At 51.1% G+C, this 18,388-nt stretch overlaps 1 protein-coding gene across 5 annotated transcripts in view; it reads left to right on the top strand.

Annotated features, from left to right (window-relative positions):
* Positions 1-18,388, top strand: part of ASTN2 (astrotactin 2) — a 602,317-nt gene that overhangs the window by 420,198 nt on the left and 163,731 nt on the right. For all 5 annotated transcript variants that reach the window (XM_073314892.2, XM_073314893.2, XM_073314894.2 and 2 more), the window contains one exon: positions 7,849-8,114. In XM_073314892.2, coding sequence (XP_073170993.1) covers positions 7,849-8,114 — 266 coding nt within the window. The remainder of the gene's footprint in view (positions 1-7,848; positions 8,115-18,388) is intronic.

Genomic DNA, 18,388 nt, shown 5'->3' with positions numbered 1-18,388 from the left:
ATGTCCATCGTTGTTTCCCCACCATAGATGATGTTTTAGATTAGTTTGCTCTACTTAGAATTTCTGATGTTGCAAGCCTCTCTTTCCAATGAACTCTGAAGATCTCATGCAGACATTTATTTGGAATGAGTTCATCTTATAAATTTCTGTTGTAGATTTCCATGACTCTGCTCCATAAAGGAGGACAGACATGATACCAGTATTAAAAATTCATATTTCTGTGTCGGTGCCAATTATGCTATTTTTCCAAATATTTTCAAGCTTATGGAAGTTGTTTGCTACTCTTTATGTTCGTTGCTTAACATCTAGCCTGGTGTCACCACGATTGCACATCTCACTCCCTCGATCTGTAAAATGACATTTCTTCTAGTGTTTCTTTTTCCAGTCTAATGGTTGCTTTTGGAACATTGAAAGCCATATATTTTGTCTTCTCCTTGTTAAGGAACAAACTTGTTTTGCTGTATCTGCCAAAAGCTGGGTCTTTTCTTCCATTAAGTGATGTGTTGAACTAAGTAGGACAATAAGAAAAGCATAAGGTTTCGTGAGCTACAGCTCACTTCATCGGATGCTGTAGCTCACGAAAGCTTATGCTCAAATAAATTGATTAGTCTCTAAGGTGCCACAAGTCCTCCTTTTCTTTTTGCGAATACAGACTAACACGGTTGCTACTCTGAAACCTGTAAGTAGGACAATGTCCTCAGCAAAAATTGTACTTTATCATTTGCCCATAAAATTCTTTCGTCGCCTTTTGCAATTATTTTCCTCACGACATAATCAGTGACTAGTGCAAATAATAGTGGGGACATAATACACCCTTGTCTTATTCCAGTTGTCACTGCAAGCTATTGGCTGATTGTCACCGTCTCTGACTGCACAATCAGCATTATCACATAGATCCTTGATTTTTTTAATTATTTTTTCCTGGTATTCTGTAGTATGCCCTAATGTTCCAAAGTCTGTCTCTGTGTATGGTGTCAAAAGACTTTTGGAAATCTATAAAACTTACCACAGTGGCTGCTTGCCACTCCTCACTTTGTTCTATAACATTTCCGAGAACAACAGTATGGTATGCTCATGAGCTTAATGGTCTAAAACCTGCTTGCTTCTCTCTAAGTTGAAGAAACAGCTTGTTTCTTGATGAGTACCTGGATGATTTTGCTTATGCCTTTTTTCCAGGAAAACAGAGTAACTTTTTTTTCATTGTAATATCTCCCAAATTAATATCAAGTTCTAGTGGTAGGTCTTCATAACATATTTCTAGTAATTTGCTTGACCTGAGTCACCCAGCTTTGAATACATTTCCACTCTAAATAAGGCATAAAGGTGATCGGTCCCCTCTCCGCGTTCCTTCTCATGTGTGAACCCACATCAGAAAGACCGCAGCCTTTAGGCATTGCACCCTGATCTTCTCAGACAACTGAAACTCCTCAGAGAGAGAGGCCCAAGGAGTTCACTTCCCCCTTCTTAGTTCCTCTTCGGACAAAATTAATGGCAAGTTTCAGCTGTGAGGCAGGACTGTTTTAGAGGGACGATATGGAGGGACCAACTCTAGGGAAGTTGATTATTCTCCATGGCTGGTTCAGTATTCTTGTTTGACTGCTAAGAAAGGGGGAAGTTGGTCGGACAATTTTTTTTGTGATGTGGCTTCTAGGAACTTACCTGAGATCCCACCGGCTTGTTTCACAAAGGCTCCCCAAAACTGCCATCCACTGCTGATGTCTTTGGAGCACTGCCGTCCTGGGCTGGATGGGAACTGGAGATTTAGCACCGAACAGTTCTGTAGCCCTTTCTTAATCTGCCGGGCTGTCTAGTCTTCCAAGCCCTGTCGCTTGCAGTTGTGCCCCATGTCTGTGCAGTGCAATGGAACACCAAATATTGATTGAATCACATTGCACTATTGATCTAAGAAACAACCACCCCTGAGACCAAAGGAAGCCCAGTCTGAGAAACGAGCCCACCCTCCAAAGTGTTTAGGGATTCAGTTGTAATAAAGAAATGGCATAAATAGCCCAGTTCCCACCTTGCCCCAAAGAATGCTTTGTTAACAATTCTAGCATGACTCGCCTGAGTCCCTGAAGAATCTGCCATTACTGAGAGCCCAGGGTGAACTAGCCACATAATCAAAGCTCGCTGACCAGTGAGGGACCTCCCTGGTCTGCACAAGTATCACAGTCCCCTTGTCCTTTCAAGGAACAGTTGACCTAGCACCTTGATTTTGTTTTTTTACATTGATAGGTGAGATCCTAGTACTTCCAGCAGGAATGCCTTGCTCTCGTCTCAAAGAGAAGTCATTCTGACCAAGGTCCATGGTACCAAATCATTCAGAAAATTTGGGGAAGACGCGGGTAGTTTCCATTGGTCACAGGTGAAGGGGAATGGACGGCACTCCCGTTTGAACTATTTGGCTGTTAAACAAGAAATAACCCATTTTCCAAAAGGAGCCAAGGTCAACCTCTCGAGGTCCAAGTCAAAGTCCTGAGATCCTTTGTCTATCGTCAAAACTGATGCAACCTCTCTCTATGCTGCCCCGCCAATGTGCTCTAATCCTGAACAAGCTGGGACCCCATTCGAGGGCAAAAGGGGAGTTTATGGCCCATTTGCTCCTTGGCTTCTTCAGGGATTGCCTTGGTCTGCATACAAAACATAGACAGGGCTTTCTTCTACCTATCCACATTCTCTCCTTTGAGGGTAAGAGAGAGAGGGATAATCCCAGAAGGGTCCCACCCTGGGAAGGACCTGTCTACATGCTTCCTCTTGTCCCTGGAATCTCCTTTGTACCACACCTCCTAAGCCTCTCCCCCTGCTTCCAAGTGCCCTCTGTCCCACACTGGCACTTTCCATTGGCTGGGGCGATGAAGGTCAGCATGATGGAATTTGACCTGGAAGGAACACAGGTTAATGTTTGTTCAGTCCAGTCATTATTTTCTGTGTTATGGTAGCACCTAAGAGCCCAACCACCATTGTGCTAGGCCCTGTACAAACACCTAGCAAGAGGCAGTCCCTGCCACAAAGAGCTTACAATTTAAATAGACAAAACAGACAAAAGGCAGGAGAGGAAACAGAGGCACAGAGAGGGGAAATGGCTTACCCAAGTCACTGGCAGAATTAGGAAATGAACACAAGATTTCTGATTCTCAGTCCAGTGCTCTATCCACTGGACCATGTTGCCTCTTAATGCTAGGCTATTTTCAAACATATTTCCTGAAGGGTGCATTGTAGAATGCAGTTGCTCTGTGGGGTCCGGCTCTGGGAGGGTGTTTTGGTGTGGGAGGGGGTGAGGGGTCGGGCTCTGGGAGGGAGTCTGGGTGCAGGAGGGGGTGTGGGGTCCAGCTCTGGGAGGGAGTTTGGGTGTAGGAGGGGGTGAGGGGTCGGGCTCTGGGAGGGAGTTTGGGTGCAGGAGGGGGTCTGGTGTCTGGCTCTGGGAGGGAGTCTGGGTGCGGGAGAGGGTGTGGGGTCCGGCTCTGGGAGGGAGTTTGGGTGCAGGCTCTGGGCTGGGGCAGGGGGGTTGGGTGCAGGAGGGAGTGAGGGGGCGGCGCTTACCTCGGGCGGCTCCCGAAACTGACTGGCACATCCCTCTGGCAGTGGCTTCTGGGCAGGGGGTCGCCGCAAATCACTGCCCACAGGCATCGCCCCCACAGCTCCCATTGGCCGCAATTCGTCGGGATGGGGGCAGCGTGTGGAGACATTCCCCCCTCCCCCGAGGCCACAGGGATGGTGCTGGCCACTTCCGGGAGCAGCGCGGAGCCACGGCAGGTAAGGGACCCTGCCTTAGCCCCGCTGCCGCGCTGGACTGTTAGCGCCCCAAATCTCCCAGTTTGGCTGAAGTAGCCACCGGGAGATAGAGCATGACTCCAGGAGACTCCCAGCGAAAGCAGGAGGGTTGGCAACCCTACCTTGACCTCTGCTGAGACTGGCCACAGGAGGCCAAGAAACACACAAGAAGCAATTTGTGTGTTTGGGAGATTTGGACATCGGCCTACTACTAGACAGTGCCCTGAGACCACTGTGGGCCTGATCTCCCAAATGAGCGCCTACAACATCCATTGACTGTGTCTCTTACCAGGCCTTACCTCAGGCCACCCACAACCTTTAGACGTTGAGGCTTTTGGCCAATACCCATCAAACCATAGATGCCAGGAGGGAAGGCTCCATATCCCACTGTAAATGCCCTATGTCAACTGGTTCCCCTTCTCTTCCACTTCCATGCACCTTCCAGCCTCCTCACATGCCCTCCCTCCCCTGCACTGTCTGAAATCTGGAATGTAGCCTCCCCTCGTGATGCCTTTCCTGAGGGTTGCTGCGCTCACTCGACATTTGCTGTTACACGTGCTCTTTGTTTGGCTACGTAACACAGATCTGTTTCAGCTGTATCGGCTTCCTGAAAGCAGACAGACTCTATCCCCTGGATCATCCCACCTGGGAGCCTCTTGCAGCCCTAAAGCTGTGATCTTAAATTGTGTTTCAGACTCTTTAGGTGAGAGACCACTTCTGCTGTCAGAGAAGAGGCCGCTCACTGGGAGAGCAAAAGCCTGAAGCCTGTTCTCAATTTTTCACTCAGATCTTATTCATGCAAAGCTCTCATTGATCTTGGCAAGAGTTTGGCTGAAGCAGGACCTCTGGATTTATCTGCTTGGAATTAGGGCGGCCAGGAAGTTGCACAGTGGTTGCAAACACTTGAATCTTTTTCAGAAAAAAAAAAAAAAAGCATTGTGCTAATGTTGTAATATTAATTAATAACACATCTCCTTTCATCATCGTATCTCAGAACACTTTGTAATGAGGATTGAGCGTCGGACCCCTCCCACCCCCCCGCTTGGGTAGAGAATGTTACGATCCTCATGGCAGGAGCAGGATTTTCTTCTTAGAAGAAACCTTTTCCTCCGACTTACCTTCGAAAGCTCCTTTGCCTTGTGTCGGGTAGGTTCTCCCCTTGTGTCGAGGGGAGGGGTTATCGAGATGTGTCAGCTTGGTTCTGGAGGAGAGACCTTAGGAGGTGGCAACGGTAGAACTCCATGCTGCAGCCGGCTCCATGAGCAGCAAGAAGGTCATTCCAGGTCCCAGTCACCCTCACTGCAGAGAAACATATTTCTAACATTCAATGTATTTCCCACCCCCTTTCTAGTCAGTTTCAGTTCCCTACTCCTTACTATATTCTCCACAACAGATAGGTAGGGGTCACAGTTCAATAGTGGGGAGGGAACAGGATTTGAACCAGAGTTTGACATCGCCTCTTTGGAGATGGAACATTTTTTGGCTCAGGGACTGTCACATACTATCTATTTGTGCAGAACCCAGCCCCAGGGAGCCCTAACGTGATTGGTATCTAGGTACCACCCTAGTTTAAATAATAATAATAATTAATAATTAATTAATTAATACTCAATTATAATGATCACAGGGCTTGTCTCACACCAGACAATGGGGCTATCAGGCCAGACAGCTGGTTCATGTAACCTAGAATCTTGCCCAGTACTTGATGAGTAAGAGTATATCGTGATGCTCGCCAACCCCAAGTGGTGTGTTTCTGTGCATTGGGGAAAAACGGGAGGTTGAGGGGGCATCATTACTTCCTGACCTCAGCTGCCTGAAGCTTTCTGTCTTTGATCCCCACAAAGACCGCACCTCCCATGGTTTGATGCACCCAGAAACCCACAGCAAAACCCCATTGAAAGTGCTTCACGTGGTTTTGCATGTCCGAGACCTGAAATCCCACAACAGCCACAGTCTCCCTGCCAAGTTGTCTGAAAGGGTCATGAGCCTTCCAGCAAACCTGGTTTGGAATTAAGGCGCTATGTCTGGGTGAGCTTCCATTAGTGTTGGTGGTGTATTGGACCACACCATTCCTAAGCAGTAGAGCTGGTCCACTTTGATTTTGTTGACATTTTTTTTCCCAATGAAAAATAGTGTGTGTGTGTTTGTTTTATTTTATGTTTTCCTAAATGAAAATAATTTAGATAATGGCATAGAGAGTACACTTATAAAGTCTGTGGATGATACCAAGCTGGGAGAGGTTGCAAGTGCTTTGGAGGATTAAAATTCAAAATGATCTGGACAAATGGGAGAAATGGTTTGAAGTCAATAGGATGAAATGCAATAAGCATAAATACAAAGTACTCCCCTTAGGACGGAACAATCAGTTGCACACATACAAAATGGGAAATGACTGCCTAGGAAGGAGTACTGCGGAAAGGGATCTGGGGGTCCTAGTAGATTACAAGCTAAATATGAGTCAACAGTGTAACGCTGTTGTAAAATGTGGAAGTGTAGTACTCATTTTGTGCTAGGCAAGAGCCCTGCAGAAGACAGGCTAACCTTATTGTTAATAGTGCGAGATTTGTAGAAGTGGGGCTTGTGCTAGGCGGCTGGGAAAATTGTTTGAGATGCTGTTTTTTGACCTTGCTTTGATAAAATTGGAATGTAGACTGTAGCAGAATTTGTTGAGAAAAATAAGATAGCAGGTAGGAATATGTATAAACAAACTGCAGCTGTGATCATTATTGCCTGTAGCAAAAAGGTATAAAGGCTTTCCTCAATTGCTTATCTATGGAGCCCTACCTGGAGTGAGGCAGATTCCCTGCCCGGGTGTGTAGTTCCCCTCTTGCAATTGCTTGAGAATAAACGGTCTCTGATTTGTTACAACCCACCTAAGAGTGAAGACTCTGTTTTCTTCCACACAAAAAAGCAAACATCATTCTGGGATGTATTACCTGGAGTACTGTGTCCAGTTCGGGGTGCCACATTTCAGGAAAGATGTGTACAAATTGGAGGGGAGGGATAGCTCAGTGGTTTGAGCATTGGCCTGCTAAACCCAGGATTGTGAGTTCAATCCTTGAGGGGGCCATTTGGGATCTGGAGCAAAAATTGGGGATTGGTCCTGCTTTGAGCAGGGGGCTGGACTAGATGACCTCCTGAGGCCCCTTCCAACCCTGGTATTCTATGAAAGTCTGGAGAAGAGTAACAAAAATTACTAAAAGTCTAGAAAACATGACTTGTAAGGGAAGATTGAAAAAATTGCGTTTATTTAGGCTGGCGATGAGACGACTGAGAGGGGACATGATAAAAGTTTTCAAGTACATAAAAGGTTGTTACAAGGAGGAGGGAGAAAAAATATTCTTCTTAATCTCTGAGGATAGGACAAGAAGCAATGGGCTTAAATTGCTGCAAGGGCTGTTTAGGTTGGACTTTAGGAAAAACTTCCTAACTGTCAGGGTGGTTAAGCACTGGAATAAATTGCACAGGAAGGTTGTGGAATCTCCATCAGTTGGGATATTTAAGATCAGGTTAGGTAAACACCTGTCAGGGATAGTTTAGATAATACTTAGTTCTGCCATGAGAGCAGGGGATTGGACTAGATCACCTCTCGAGGTCCCTTCAAGTCCTACGATACTATGAAAAATTTCTTTTCTGATGGGTATGTTCCCTTTTATTTCACTGGAAAAAGGGGCAGGGAGGGAAGAAAATAAGGGAGACAAAGGGGAAAGGGCAACTGAAAACCTTTTATTTTTTTTCCAAAGACCAACATTTTTTGGTTTTCATTTTATTGAAAAATCAAACAAATCTGCAAATTTAAACACAGAAATGTTCATTTCTTTAGAAACATTTCACTCAAAATACATCCCATTTTTCAACCAGCCACACCAAACAGCAATGTGAAAATCTCATGTTTCTCTTTATCTCCTTTCCCTTCTCTTGTGCCTCCATCCTAGCCTGGTCCCACACGACCTGTGCTGTAAGCAGCTGCGTTTATCCTGGCTGCTGTGGTGTTCGGTTTGGCGACAGAAAATGTTTGATTGGGCTGAAATGTATTTTCCACTGGTCTTCTCCCCCCCCTCCCCATTCCCTAAACAGAAACGACTGAACTCGGTACCAAGAAGGAACTCAAGTCCATGCCATTCATCACCTACCTCTCAGGCCTGCTGACAGCTCAGATGCTCTCGGACGATCAGCTGATCTCAGGCGTGGAGATCCACTGCGAAGAAAAGGGCCGCTGCCCCTCCACCTGCCATTTGTGTCGGCGCCCAGGCAAGGAGCAGCTCAGCCCAGCCCCCGTGCTGCTGGAAATTAACCGCGTGATGCCCCTGTACACTCTGATACCGGACAATGACACAAAGGAGGTGAGTGAGGTGGTGATGAAGCCTGCTCTGGAAACTCCTCTCTCTCTCCCTGCTTTCCTCACCTCTTCTCTTCTTCCCGTCGATCTCTCTATCCAGTTTGGAAGCTCTTTGGGGAAATTTTTTGTATTTTTGTTCTGTGTTTGTACAGCCCCTAGCACAATGGGGCTCTGGTCTATGACTGGGGCTTCTAGCCACTACCGCAAAACAAATAATACCTCTCTGTCATAGCCATTGATCCTGCACTAGTCGCCACAGTATCTGAGAGCCTACCCAAATTATCCTCACCACCACAGAAAGGCCAAAACATGGCATTGTGTCCATGTGTCTCAAGCAGCCTGGGAGCATCCCTCCCTCTCCCCCCCACTCCCCACCCCCCTATCACTCCTTTTCTCACTGTTTCTTATGAATCCCTCTCTCTCTCCTTCTCCCCTTTCCGTATCCAAATCATTTTCCCTTTGGATGCAAAGCAGAACAGTACCGGCAGCGTGTGTGTATGTGTGTGTTGGTTCTGTCCCTATCGGTCATCCACGGCTGAAAACAGAGCTCATGGTCTTTCCCATGGACGCCCCTTGAATTCAACAAACCAGGAAAATGGCTGCCTTGTATGTAGGATCAGGACCTGGAGTGGCACCCCTTAAATGTGCCTGGGGAATCTGGTGGAGATTCTCAGTGCCCTAGGACTTTGCAAATAACAACCTACATCTCTACCCATCCCTTGCACAGGGAACAGGGCCTGGGAACAGGCCCCTGGGATTCACCCAACCAGCCACTGGAGGTCACTGTTACTCTAACAGGTGCAGGCAAGGCTAGGATCAGCCTTGCTTCTGGCACTGGTTTCTCTCCTGTCTCTTGCTCTCTGCAAATCCTGCAGGAACGTAAATGTTAATCAGATGTAGATTTATTTGCTGGTTTCCCCGGTCCCTGCTCCCCCCCACCTTCACCCCCGGCCCCCAATCCAAAAATGACAGACCTGTTTAAAGTCACTTATTAGCACCAAGCCTGCACTTGATTAAGGGGCTCAGAGCAAGCCAGCGCGCGGCAGCTGTGGGTGGGACGAGGGGAGCTGCAGGTCTGGAAACAATCCCAGCCCCGAGTAGAGGTGTGGCCACCTAGTGCGATTCCCCCGCGCTCTCCCACACCCTCAGAGGGCAGAGCACCGATCTCTCTCTCTCTCTCTCTCTGCGTCCTCCCCTCCTCCTGGGCCTGTCCATCCTTCTTTCTGCCCCTCACTCTCCTTCCGTCTCCTCCACCCCATCTGCCTGCCCCTCTCCGTGTAGCCATTTCTCAATCCTCTCTCAGTCCCCCTTGTTTCTCTTCCGTCCGTCTTTACCTGCCCCCCCAATCAGTCTGTCCCTCTTTGCCACTACCGCTGCCTCTCACAATCCCTCCATCTCTCTCCAACCTCTGCTTCTTTCCATCCAGAGGAAGAGTCTGCACTCCCTGGCAAAGGCTCTCCATTCCCCTCTGTGCCCTGGATTGGCCCAGCCGGCCCCTGATCATGGCTTTTAAAGCTGCCCGTCCTTTAACCAGGCTCGGGAGCTCCTCCCGCTTGTGGCAGGTGAAGTGCAGGAGGATTGCAGTCTTCCGAAGCTGGCGGAGCCCTAGCTGGCCCACTTGGACCTGGAGACCTCAGACTGGCAGACTTCATGGCCCCGATGCAGCCATGATACTAGCCTGGGCTGCGCCGGCCCAAGCTTCTTCTCCCCCACCCCCCTTTGCAGTGAGGGAGCATAGACGATGGACATTGCTGGCTCTTGGTGTCCAAGCAACCTCCATGCATCCACCACCAGCACCATCCCATCAGCATGCCCTCTCCTTCCATGTGAGAACTTCTGCTGGGACACTGACAACCCCTCTTCCCCCAGCCTGACCCAGGAATGAACAGGGCGGGATTTCCTTTAAGAGCTGGGAGAGACGAACGGGAGGCTGATGCACACACTGGCTTCTTCCCTGGCCGCAAGACAGGACGGAGCTATTTGCAGCTTCTCGCAGGCAGCCAGAATAACCCAACAAGACAATGGCGTCTTGGTCTCCGGAGCGCCCTCCCTTACTCCTAGCAACACATCCACAGTCAGGGTGTTGGGCAGTGACAGACAGTGAAGGCTGCCGAAGGCCAGGGTGGATCCAAGAAGGATTCGGGAATCAGTAGGCCGTGTGTGTGTGTGTGAGGAGGCGAATAGCCTGGAGTGGGCACTGAGCCACACTTATGCCGTTTGGCAGGTTGGGATGTTACTGCGATGGGGAGTGGGGGCAGGGTTGTTCCCTCGGGATGCTCTGCAAGATGTCAGTTTGTTTTGGGGAAGGGGAATGGGTTCACCAGCAGGCAAGGGGTTAATGGAGGAGAAAAAAGAGAGAGAGAGAGACCAAGCCAGTCTAAAGAGCTCCTGCTGCTACTGCTCATCCACCAGGAAGTAGGACAGCTTCTCCGCCCCTCCCTTCCCCATACGCTCGCTTGTGCAAGGGGGCAGTGTGGCCTTCCAGTCTCCTCATCTCACTCTCCTCCTGCAAAGCGCCCCATCACCCCTCCCTCCGCCGCTACCATGATGCAGCCATCCCCTCCCAACCGCCTCCTCCCTCTGGGTGCCCAGAGATCAGATCTCACTCTTCCCAGGCTCCGAGCAGAAGCAAAGTTCCCATGTGCCCTGCCCTGGAAGGGCCTCCGGTTTGGCTTGTGAGTTGGACACGGGCTGCGTTTCTCCAGCAGCAGCGTCACTCCCTCCCTCCGTCCCGCGGAAGAGAGACTGTCCCACTGGCCGCAGCTGGAACCGAGCCCCGAATTGTACTTTCTGCTGAGGCCCTGGAAAAACCAACCACCCTTTTACGAAGACTTTGATTAATGCGCACGTGCTCCTCCCTGCACCTGCTAAATTTGCACGCAGAGAAGCATGCCCCCAAAGGGAGCCTGTCTCTGCAGGCGGGGGTTCCATGCATGTGCATGCAAATTTGAGGGAGAAAGAGCCTTCCCTCCCTTCCCCCAACACTTTCTGCATCAGCAGCTGCTCCTGCCAATGGCGGAGCTTGGATCTGAGCTGCACATTCTCTTGCGCCTGTGCATCCCATGCCAAAGAGAGGGGGGAGGCTGCTCTGAGAACGGCAGGAGAAGGAGTCGCAGAGGCGGAGGGGTGCAGGAGAACGCTGCACGGAAGGTCAGGGAAAGTCGATGCGTATGGTGTTGGCGGATGGAGTTCAGCTGAGTACATGTTATGTGCCAGACGGTGACCATGTGGCACCATTGCACAGCAGCTGTAACCCGGCCTAGGCCTCCTCTGTCCGGCTGGAGTCTCTGATGCTTGCCTTTGTTACAGGCCCCACTTACCCACCCACAGTCCTGCTAGGGGCCCTGTTTTTGTCTGGGGCAGGACACAGGTAATTAACTCCTTTTGTCTTCCATGTCCACCCCCCACCACAGCTTGCCCTCTGTCTTTTGCTGTCAATCTCTCTGTCTGTCAGTTATTTCATATCACTTCCTACTTTCTTCTGTTCCATTCTTTTCCCCTTTCTCTCTTTCCTCCTTTTCATTTTTTCTTAAAACCTTTTTTTCATCTGGTCTGCCCGCCCCTTTCTCCCCATTCCTTCCCTCCGCTCCTCTCTTTCTCTGATCCTCCTCTCCTTGTGCTTCAGCAGGTTATTCCCTCCCCCCCCCGCCCTTTAGCTCTCCATCCTCTGTTGAGTGAGACAGCTCCCGATGTCTTCAGAGCCAATCAGCTGTAATTCACAGCCGCCAGCCAGGAACCCCCAGTAAGAACTTGCCGTCGCTTCTGTGGGAAACTGAGTCAGGTCTCTCCGTCCCAGTGTGGGGAGAGAGCCAAGATGTTCACGGCATCGCTCTTACAGCAGGCTCGGTGCCCTCAGCATGATTTCTACTGGGGAGAGCGCAGCGTCCCCATTGACTGAAAGAATTGGGGTTGGAATGACGCAGGCCCTCTATTGTAAAGAATCCTACAGGGTCAGGATTGCTGGTAGGAGAATAGGCAATGGAAACTTTCATGACACCCCTGGGCTAAGTTCACTACCTATTGAAATTGATCCTACCAAATTGTCACGGCCAGGGTATGGGCAGCCGGGCCAAGTGGGCAGGGCTGGAGTCGGAAATCAAGAACCGACGCCAAGGTCAGAAACCAAGAACCAAAGCAAGGCGAAGGAGCAGGGTCTGTCATAGACCCAGATGGGGATCCACCTGGTTGCACAGACCACTTCTTGGGGTCCCCACCAGGCTTAAATAGTGTGCCTGGAGCAATCAGGGCCCCCGTGAGCACAGCCAGACAGGCCCTCTGTGGGGAGCACATTCTGTGGTACTTTGCTCCTCCAGGCTCACAGCCTGTCGGTCGCTGCTGGCCCACAACTGTTGGGTGGTGACATGGGTACGGCAGCTGCTCAGTGTCCAGCAGACCTAGGTTCTAGCTGCTCCGTACACTGACAATTCCTACTCCTACAGCGTGCTCTCAGTCCTCCCCAGGCAGAGAGGCAGTGAGCTAGGTTCAGGGACTTCACTAGCTGATAAAGGACCAAACTGAGCCCTGGATACCAAGTCCCCATCTCACTAGAGGAGTTCACCATAGTATCTGTTCATGGGGTTTACCCTACACGGCAGAGGTGTAGGGCAGATTTAGTGACTTGCCTGAGGTCACACAGAGATAGTGGCAGAGCCAGGAACGGGACACAGGTTCTTCTGAGTTCTAGTCTACAGGCCCAGCTACCAGGCCATTCTTCGTCTCCACTGGAGTCACTGGGAGCAGTACCCTCCCCAGCCAGAGCTGAGTTATGCGCACATACAGATGTGCACCATTCTTCTGCCTGTCCCTCCCCTGCATTGGGTCTTTGCCCTGTTTTGATTCTTTGAAAGTTTCTTTCCTGTTGAGGGCACAATTGTGAGCTACTTTACACACCAAAGCAAGGATGCAAGAGGTCACCAGCTTCCCCCTGCGCATGCTACCCCATATCATGGGTCAGTGCGTGAAAGGGACGGCAGCTTTCAATGCAGGGTTACTCCGCATCCTGCATGAACTGGCAGACAGGGGCCTGCAATGGGAAGAGCCTTGACTCTTCCCTCCCTCACCATGCACCAGTACTGATGGGGAAGTGATCTGTACCAAGCATAAATCTGGCACAGATAACTTCCCCCACTCCAGAGTATGGGGAGACCAGGAGGAACCAGGTGACTCTCGAAGTCGCACTGCGGTTCCTGGCCTGCTCTCAGGACAGCGTAGCTATGTGCTGCTCCTTATGTGGCACAGGCTGTAAAATGACACACTTGCCCTAGGTGATGATTTGCTCTAAGGAACAGCAACTCTGTAAGAGAGCAGAAGGGAAAGATAAGAAAACATTGACCGGCAAAGCATCCTCTTCCAGCATCAAGCTTGAGGACTGGGGCTGGTCTCCACCAGTTGCGGAGGTAGAAATATTTATTGACCTTGAGCACAAACAACAAATGCAGGTGTCTAGGACTCCCACTCAAACTCCAAGATGTCCAGCCTGGTGTGAATACTCAGCCCAGAGAGATAGACTTCACTGCAGCAGCCATTCAACACGAATCACCCACAAACTAGTCTCGTGTTTTCCTCCAAGCACAGGATCCACAGTTATTCCTCCAAAAACTCCCGTTTGCTGTCTGCTGTGGGAGTGGGTAATACTCAATTGATGTAGCTATTGCTCTCCTGTGGAGTGTCTGCAAGCAGATAATGAGTTCTTCGCAGTTATTTAGTAAATAACCTGTGGGTTGACTCTTTCATAGTGAATATTTGAATTTTCCTGTGTGTTGCCAGGCTGCAGTGGATCGAAAAGTCACATGCTGGACAGTATTTCTGATTGCAGATTGGATGCACAAGCACTTATGCGAGTGCTTGGGTCTGAGGATTCAAACTTTACTTCCTGCAAATACTTGCACACATGGATCTTCAACGTTCTCTTTCCACAAACGTTTCCCCAGCGACTTAACTGCTTCAGTGTCCGCGGGACTCAGCAACAGGTGGGGTGAGCCCGGCCCAAGGAAATTCATTTCAAAATTCAAACACCTATTCCTGGCCGTCTTTGGCTGTCTGTGCTGCGATGCATGGGCTGTTAATGAAGGTTTCTGCAATGAAAGGACGCGCTGTTCTCCACTGAGAACTCCTGCTCTACCAGTCAAATTGATGCGACTCAACTGTCTTGGGTGGAGCAGGTGACTTTGTTGCCTCTCTTCAGTTTATAACAGCTACCCAGCATGGTTTCGAGTGAGCTCCAGTCCTCTGCTTCCTGTCTAAGTCGAGCCTGATGCAAATAGGCAGAGGCTATGACTAAAGCAGGGGCAGGCAAACTTTTTGGCCTGAGGGCCACATGGGGTTCCGAAACTGTATGGAGGGCCGGGTAGGGAAGGCTGTGCCTCCCCAAACAGCCTGGCCCCTGCCCCCTATCCGCCCCCTCCCACTTTCTGCCCCTCGACTGCCCCCCTCAGAACCCCCGACCAATCCAACCCCTCCTGCTCCTTGTCCCCTGACTGCCCCCTCTGGGACCTCACCCCCATCCAACCCCCCTGCTCCCTGTCCCCTAACTGCCCCGACCCCTATCTACACCCCTGCCCCATGACAGGCCCCCCGGGACTCCCACGCCTATCCAACTCCCTGCTCCCTGTCCCCTGACTGCTCCCCGGGACCCTCCACCCCTCCTCCAACCCTCTGGCCCTGGCCCTCTTACCATGCCTCTCAGAGCAGCATGTCTGGCAGCCGTGCCGCCCGGCCGGAGCCAGACCAGTTGCCGCACTCCCCTGAATGAGTGCGCAGCCCCGCCCCCCAGAGCACTGCCCATACGGCAGCATGGCTGCAGGGGAGGGGGGAACAGCAGGGGAGGGGCCGGGGGCAAGCCTCCCGGGCCAGGAGCTCAGGGGCCGGGCAGGAGGGTCCCACTGGCCAGATGTGGCCCGCGGGCCGTACTTTGCCCACCTCTGGACTAAGGCATGCAGTGCGGGGCATCGTCTCACTAAAGGTCTCTGGGGACTGTCGCAGCGTGTAGACTAGTCTGCTGTCTCTGTCCTGCTTCCGTCTGCTTGTGCATCGTAACACCACTGGCACTGAGCAATGGTCCATCCATGCCAGGATCCTGTCTCTGACAGCGACCAGTCAGCGCTTCAGGGGGAGGCGCAACATGCGCTTTCCTGTCAATTTTCGGAGGTTTCTCCCTCTCCTCCATCATTTATTGGTCAGTTCGGCTCATGCAGTGAAGCACAAAGGTTTCTGCCCATGCTACATCTTTGTTCTGTCTTATGGAAAAGCTCCCTCTCCCCGTGACCCTTGGCACAGAATGCAATCAAGTGAACACAGCAGCCATCAAACAGCCCCACAGGAAGAGACATGTAACAACAGCCTTTCTCAGACAGGCTCCAGTGCCAAGGAAAGGAATCACTCCACCCTGCCTTCAGGAGGGTGCGGTTTAGATGTCTGCCATGGTCATTTGGTCTCCTGGGCTTAGCCCATGCTATTCCACCAATGTATTCCTGCCCTGCATTGGCCTCACATCCACCTCTTGGGTCAGGCAAGGTGATTCTCATTGCACCTGGAGTTTCCCTGGCACTGCTCTCCAACTTTGAGCCGGGGGAGCATCCATCTCCTGCAACGACCGGGCAGGGGGAATTCCTCCAGCTCTGAGTGCAGCCAGGAGAAAGAGAAAAGAGGCAAAGCCTGTAATATTATCATTCTCACCTTTCTGCTTCTTTGACTTCTCAGCTCTCTGCAGCTGTGTGATTGACTAGCAGCCCCGCTCGTGATAATCACCCAGAGGCACAGGCTGAGAAAGCGAGAGACATCAGGTTTGCATACTCTGTAAACCTCCAAGTCCCCTGGAAGAGGCGGTTGGAAAATGAGCCAGCCCGCTAACCCAGAGAGGCAGCAGGAAGAGAATGGAGCTTACGCTTCCCCCCACACACTCTGAACATCACAGTATTGAGACCTAGAAGATTCAGTGCATGCATAGTATGCTGGTTACCTACAGGAATCCACCTTCTGCACCAATAGCAAGCCAAGGGATGCTGGTTTGAGGGGGGGGGTCACACCTGACTGGCTGGGATCTTCCTCTTGCAAGATAATAATTTCATTTGCATTGCACTTTCGCCCATCAAACACACACGCACACACAAGCTCTCCCAGAGCAGCTTGGCCAGCTGCAGAAACGCTTAGATGGTTGCTGGGGAAGGGGAGCAAAGGGAGATTAATCTCGTCTCCTGCGGGAGATTGATTCAAAGCTCTGTTTGAATGTAAGGAGATGAATTAACTTCTAGTTAGAATTTTAGGAGACCTCTGGGACCTTTATTTAATTTTAAACGTGAGTAATTTCAGCATCAATCGCTCGCCGTGTCGCCCTCACAGCAAAGAGCACAGCACAGAACCTGCAGGAAGGGCTTGCTTCGTGAGTGGAGCTGCCAGTGCATGGTCAAAAACACCTGTGGCAGTCTAGGGACCATCACCTCCCACGTGGCCTCAGGAAGAGGAGAGGCCAGGCTCCCTTCGCACCCTTGTTCTTCCTCAGCTGAAGGAGATGCCCAGGGTCCAGTGAGCAATACTGACCTTTGGTGGACTCTATGGGGGCGTTTCTTTATCTCCCCCGCCCCAAATGGAGACCTCTCACTTCACCGCATGTGCGAGTCCGGTGAGAGATCCTCCCGCATACACAGTACCACTGTGTGTGTGTGTGTGTTGCGGGAGGGGAGGTTTCTTTAGATGGGAGCACAATTCTTCATTACTACCTGATGCCGCTGGCTGCACTTTGCAGTCTCTTGTTGCCAGTGTTCATCCAGCCCCCCTCCCCTGTGTCTGTGCATGGATCTGGCCTCCCCTGAAAAGGTTCAGCCGAGCCAACACTTGACACTTCCCCGTGTGCCAGAGGCCTTAAATGATGGCCTTGTTTGTACTCCCCCTTCCGATCAAAGGCGCTTTCCTGGTAGCGCTAGAGAGGCCTGTATCTATGCTTATTACCTTCTCTCCCCTTACACAGGCTTGTATGGCCAATATATACTTTAAGGAGGGGACAATACCCACCTGCTTCTCTGCACAAACAAGGCTGCGCTGGGAACTTGATCAGTAAATGTGCACTGAGGTTTGTCCCCTCAGAGCCAGTCCGTCCTCTTCATCAGTGCTTCACCCACCCATCCTCGGCAGCTGTAGGAGTCTGCCCATCAGTGCTGCCTGTCTGGGAAATGCTCCGGCTCGCGGAGTCCTTGGAACGCTGTGGCTGGTGGTGATGGGTTGCAAAGGGAACTGCAAGCAGCCCCACCGATGAAGCCAACTCTGCTGGAATCCCCAAATGCCGCTTGCTGCCCACCTCCCTTCCCCCCTCCCCTTCTCTCTCTTACTCTCAGTTGCTGCCCGGAGCAGATGGGATAAACAGAAGGAAACTCAGACACATATTGGCCATCTGTCCTCCTTAAATCTGGCCAAGTAAACGGCCAAGTGGAAAAATCCAACTGGGAAGGCTCTCACTGGCTCTTCCCGGCATTCCGGTTAGCAGGTGCCCCTCCGATGGTACCAAGCCTGAGCACACTAGCCAGCCAGGCTCGGCCATGGGGCCTCCGTGCCGGAACAGAAGGAGCTCTAGTCAGCATGTGAGATCAGGCCCATGGCCCTGAGGGGCCGAGGGAGGCACGGCTTCAGGACTGAGGAAGCGCGCAGTGTTTGCATTGAGCCTGACCCACAGAGGCAGTCTGGAGTTATCCCCAACTAAGAGACCCCCCTCAGAGACCGCAGGGTTGTCTTCGTTTGCTTGGCTGCGCTGCCTGAAAGGTTGTGGCCCGCTGATGAAAATGAGGCCATGAAAGGAGAGACGGAGGGAAACCCCTTCGTCACACGCTCCACTCCCCCATCCTTCCAAAGCTCTTTTGGGTGCTGGGCTGGGTGGGGGGGCTGTAATTGAAAGTTACGCACCCCCCACAAGATGTCTCAACTCTGTGACAGCGTTTGCACGAAGCTTTCTCTCAGAAGTTCCCCGTCCTGCTGCAGACAAAGAGCCGGTGTCGTTACTGCTCTGAGCAGATCTAGACGACACAGTGGCAAAAGCAATGGCAGCCTGTCTAACCTGCCCCTCCCAAGGCCTGTTGTTTTGCAGCGTGGGCGCAGCTCCAGCGGCAGACCGGAGTCAGAGAGTCTGTGTGGCGCAGTAGGGATACGTTAGTACAGGTGTGAGACCTGAGTCCAGCAATGGTAAACGCAGGTTTACAGTGCAGTGTGGATGCTCAAGCACTGGCTTGGAAACACATGAGACCACAAGCCCAGGTCCAGTACATCTGGGTTTGCAATCTAGTGTGGACATACCCT

The sequence above is a fragment of the Lepidochelys kempii genome, chromosome 16 (genome assembly GCF_965140285.1).
Source record: "Lepidochelys kempii isolate rLepKem1 chromosome 16, rLepKem1.hap1, whole genome shotgun sequence".
In the NCBI taxonomy this organism is placed as follows: Eukaryota; Metazoa; Chordata; order Testudines; family Cheloniidae; genus Lepidochelys; species Lepidochelys kempii.
The sequence above is the reverse complement of the archived record's forward strand: the minus strand, read 5'-3'. Positions and strand labels throughout refer to the sequence as shown.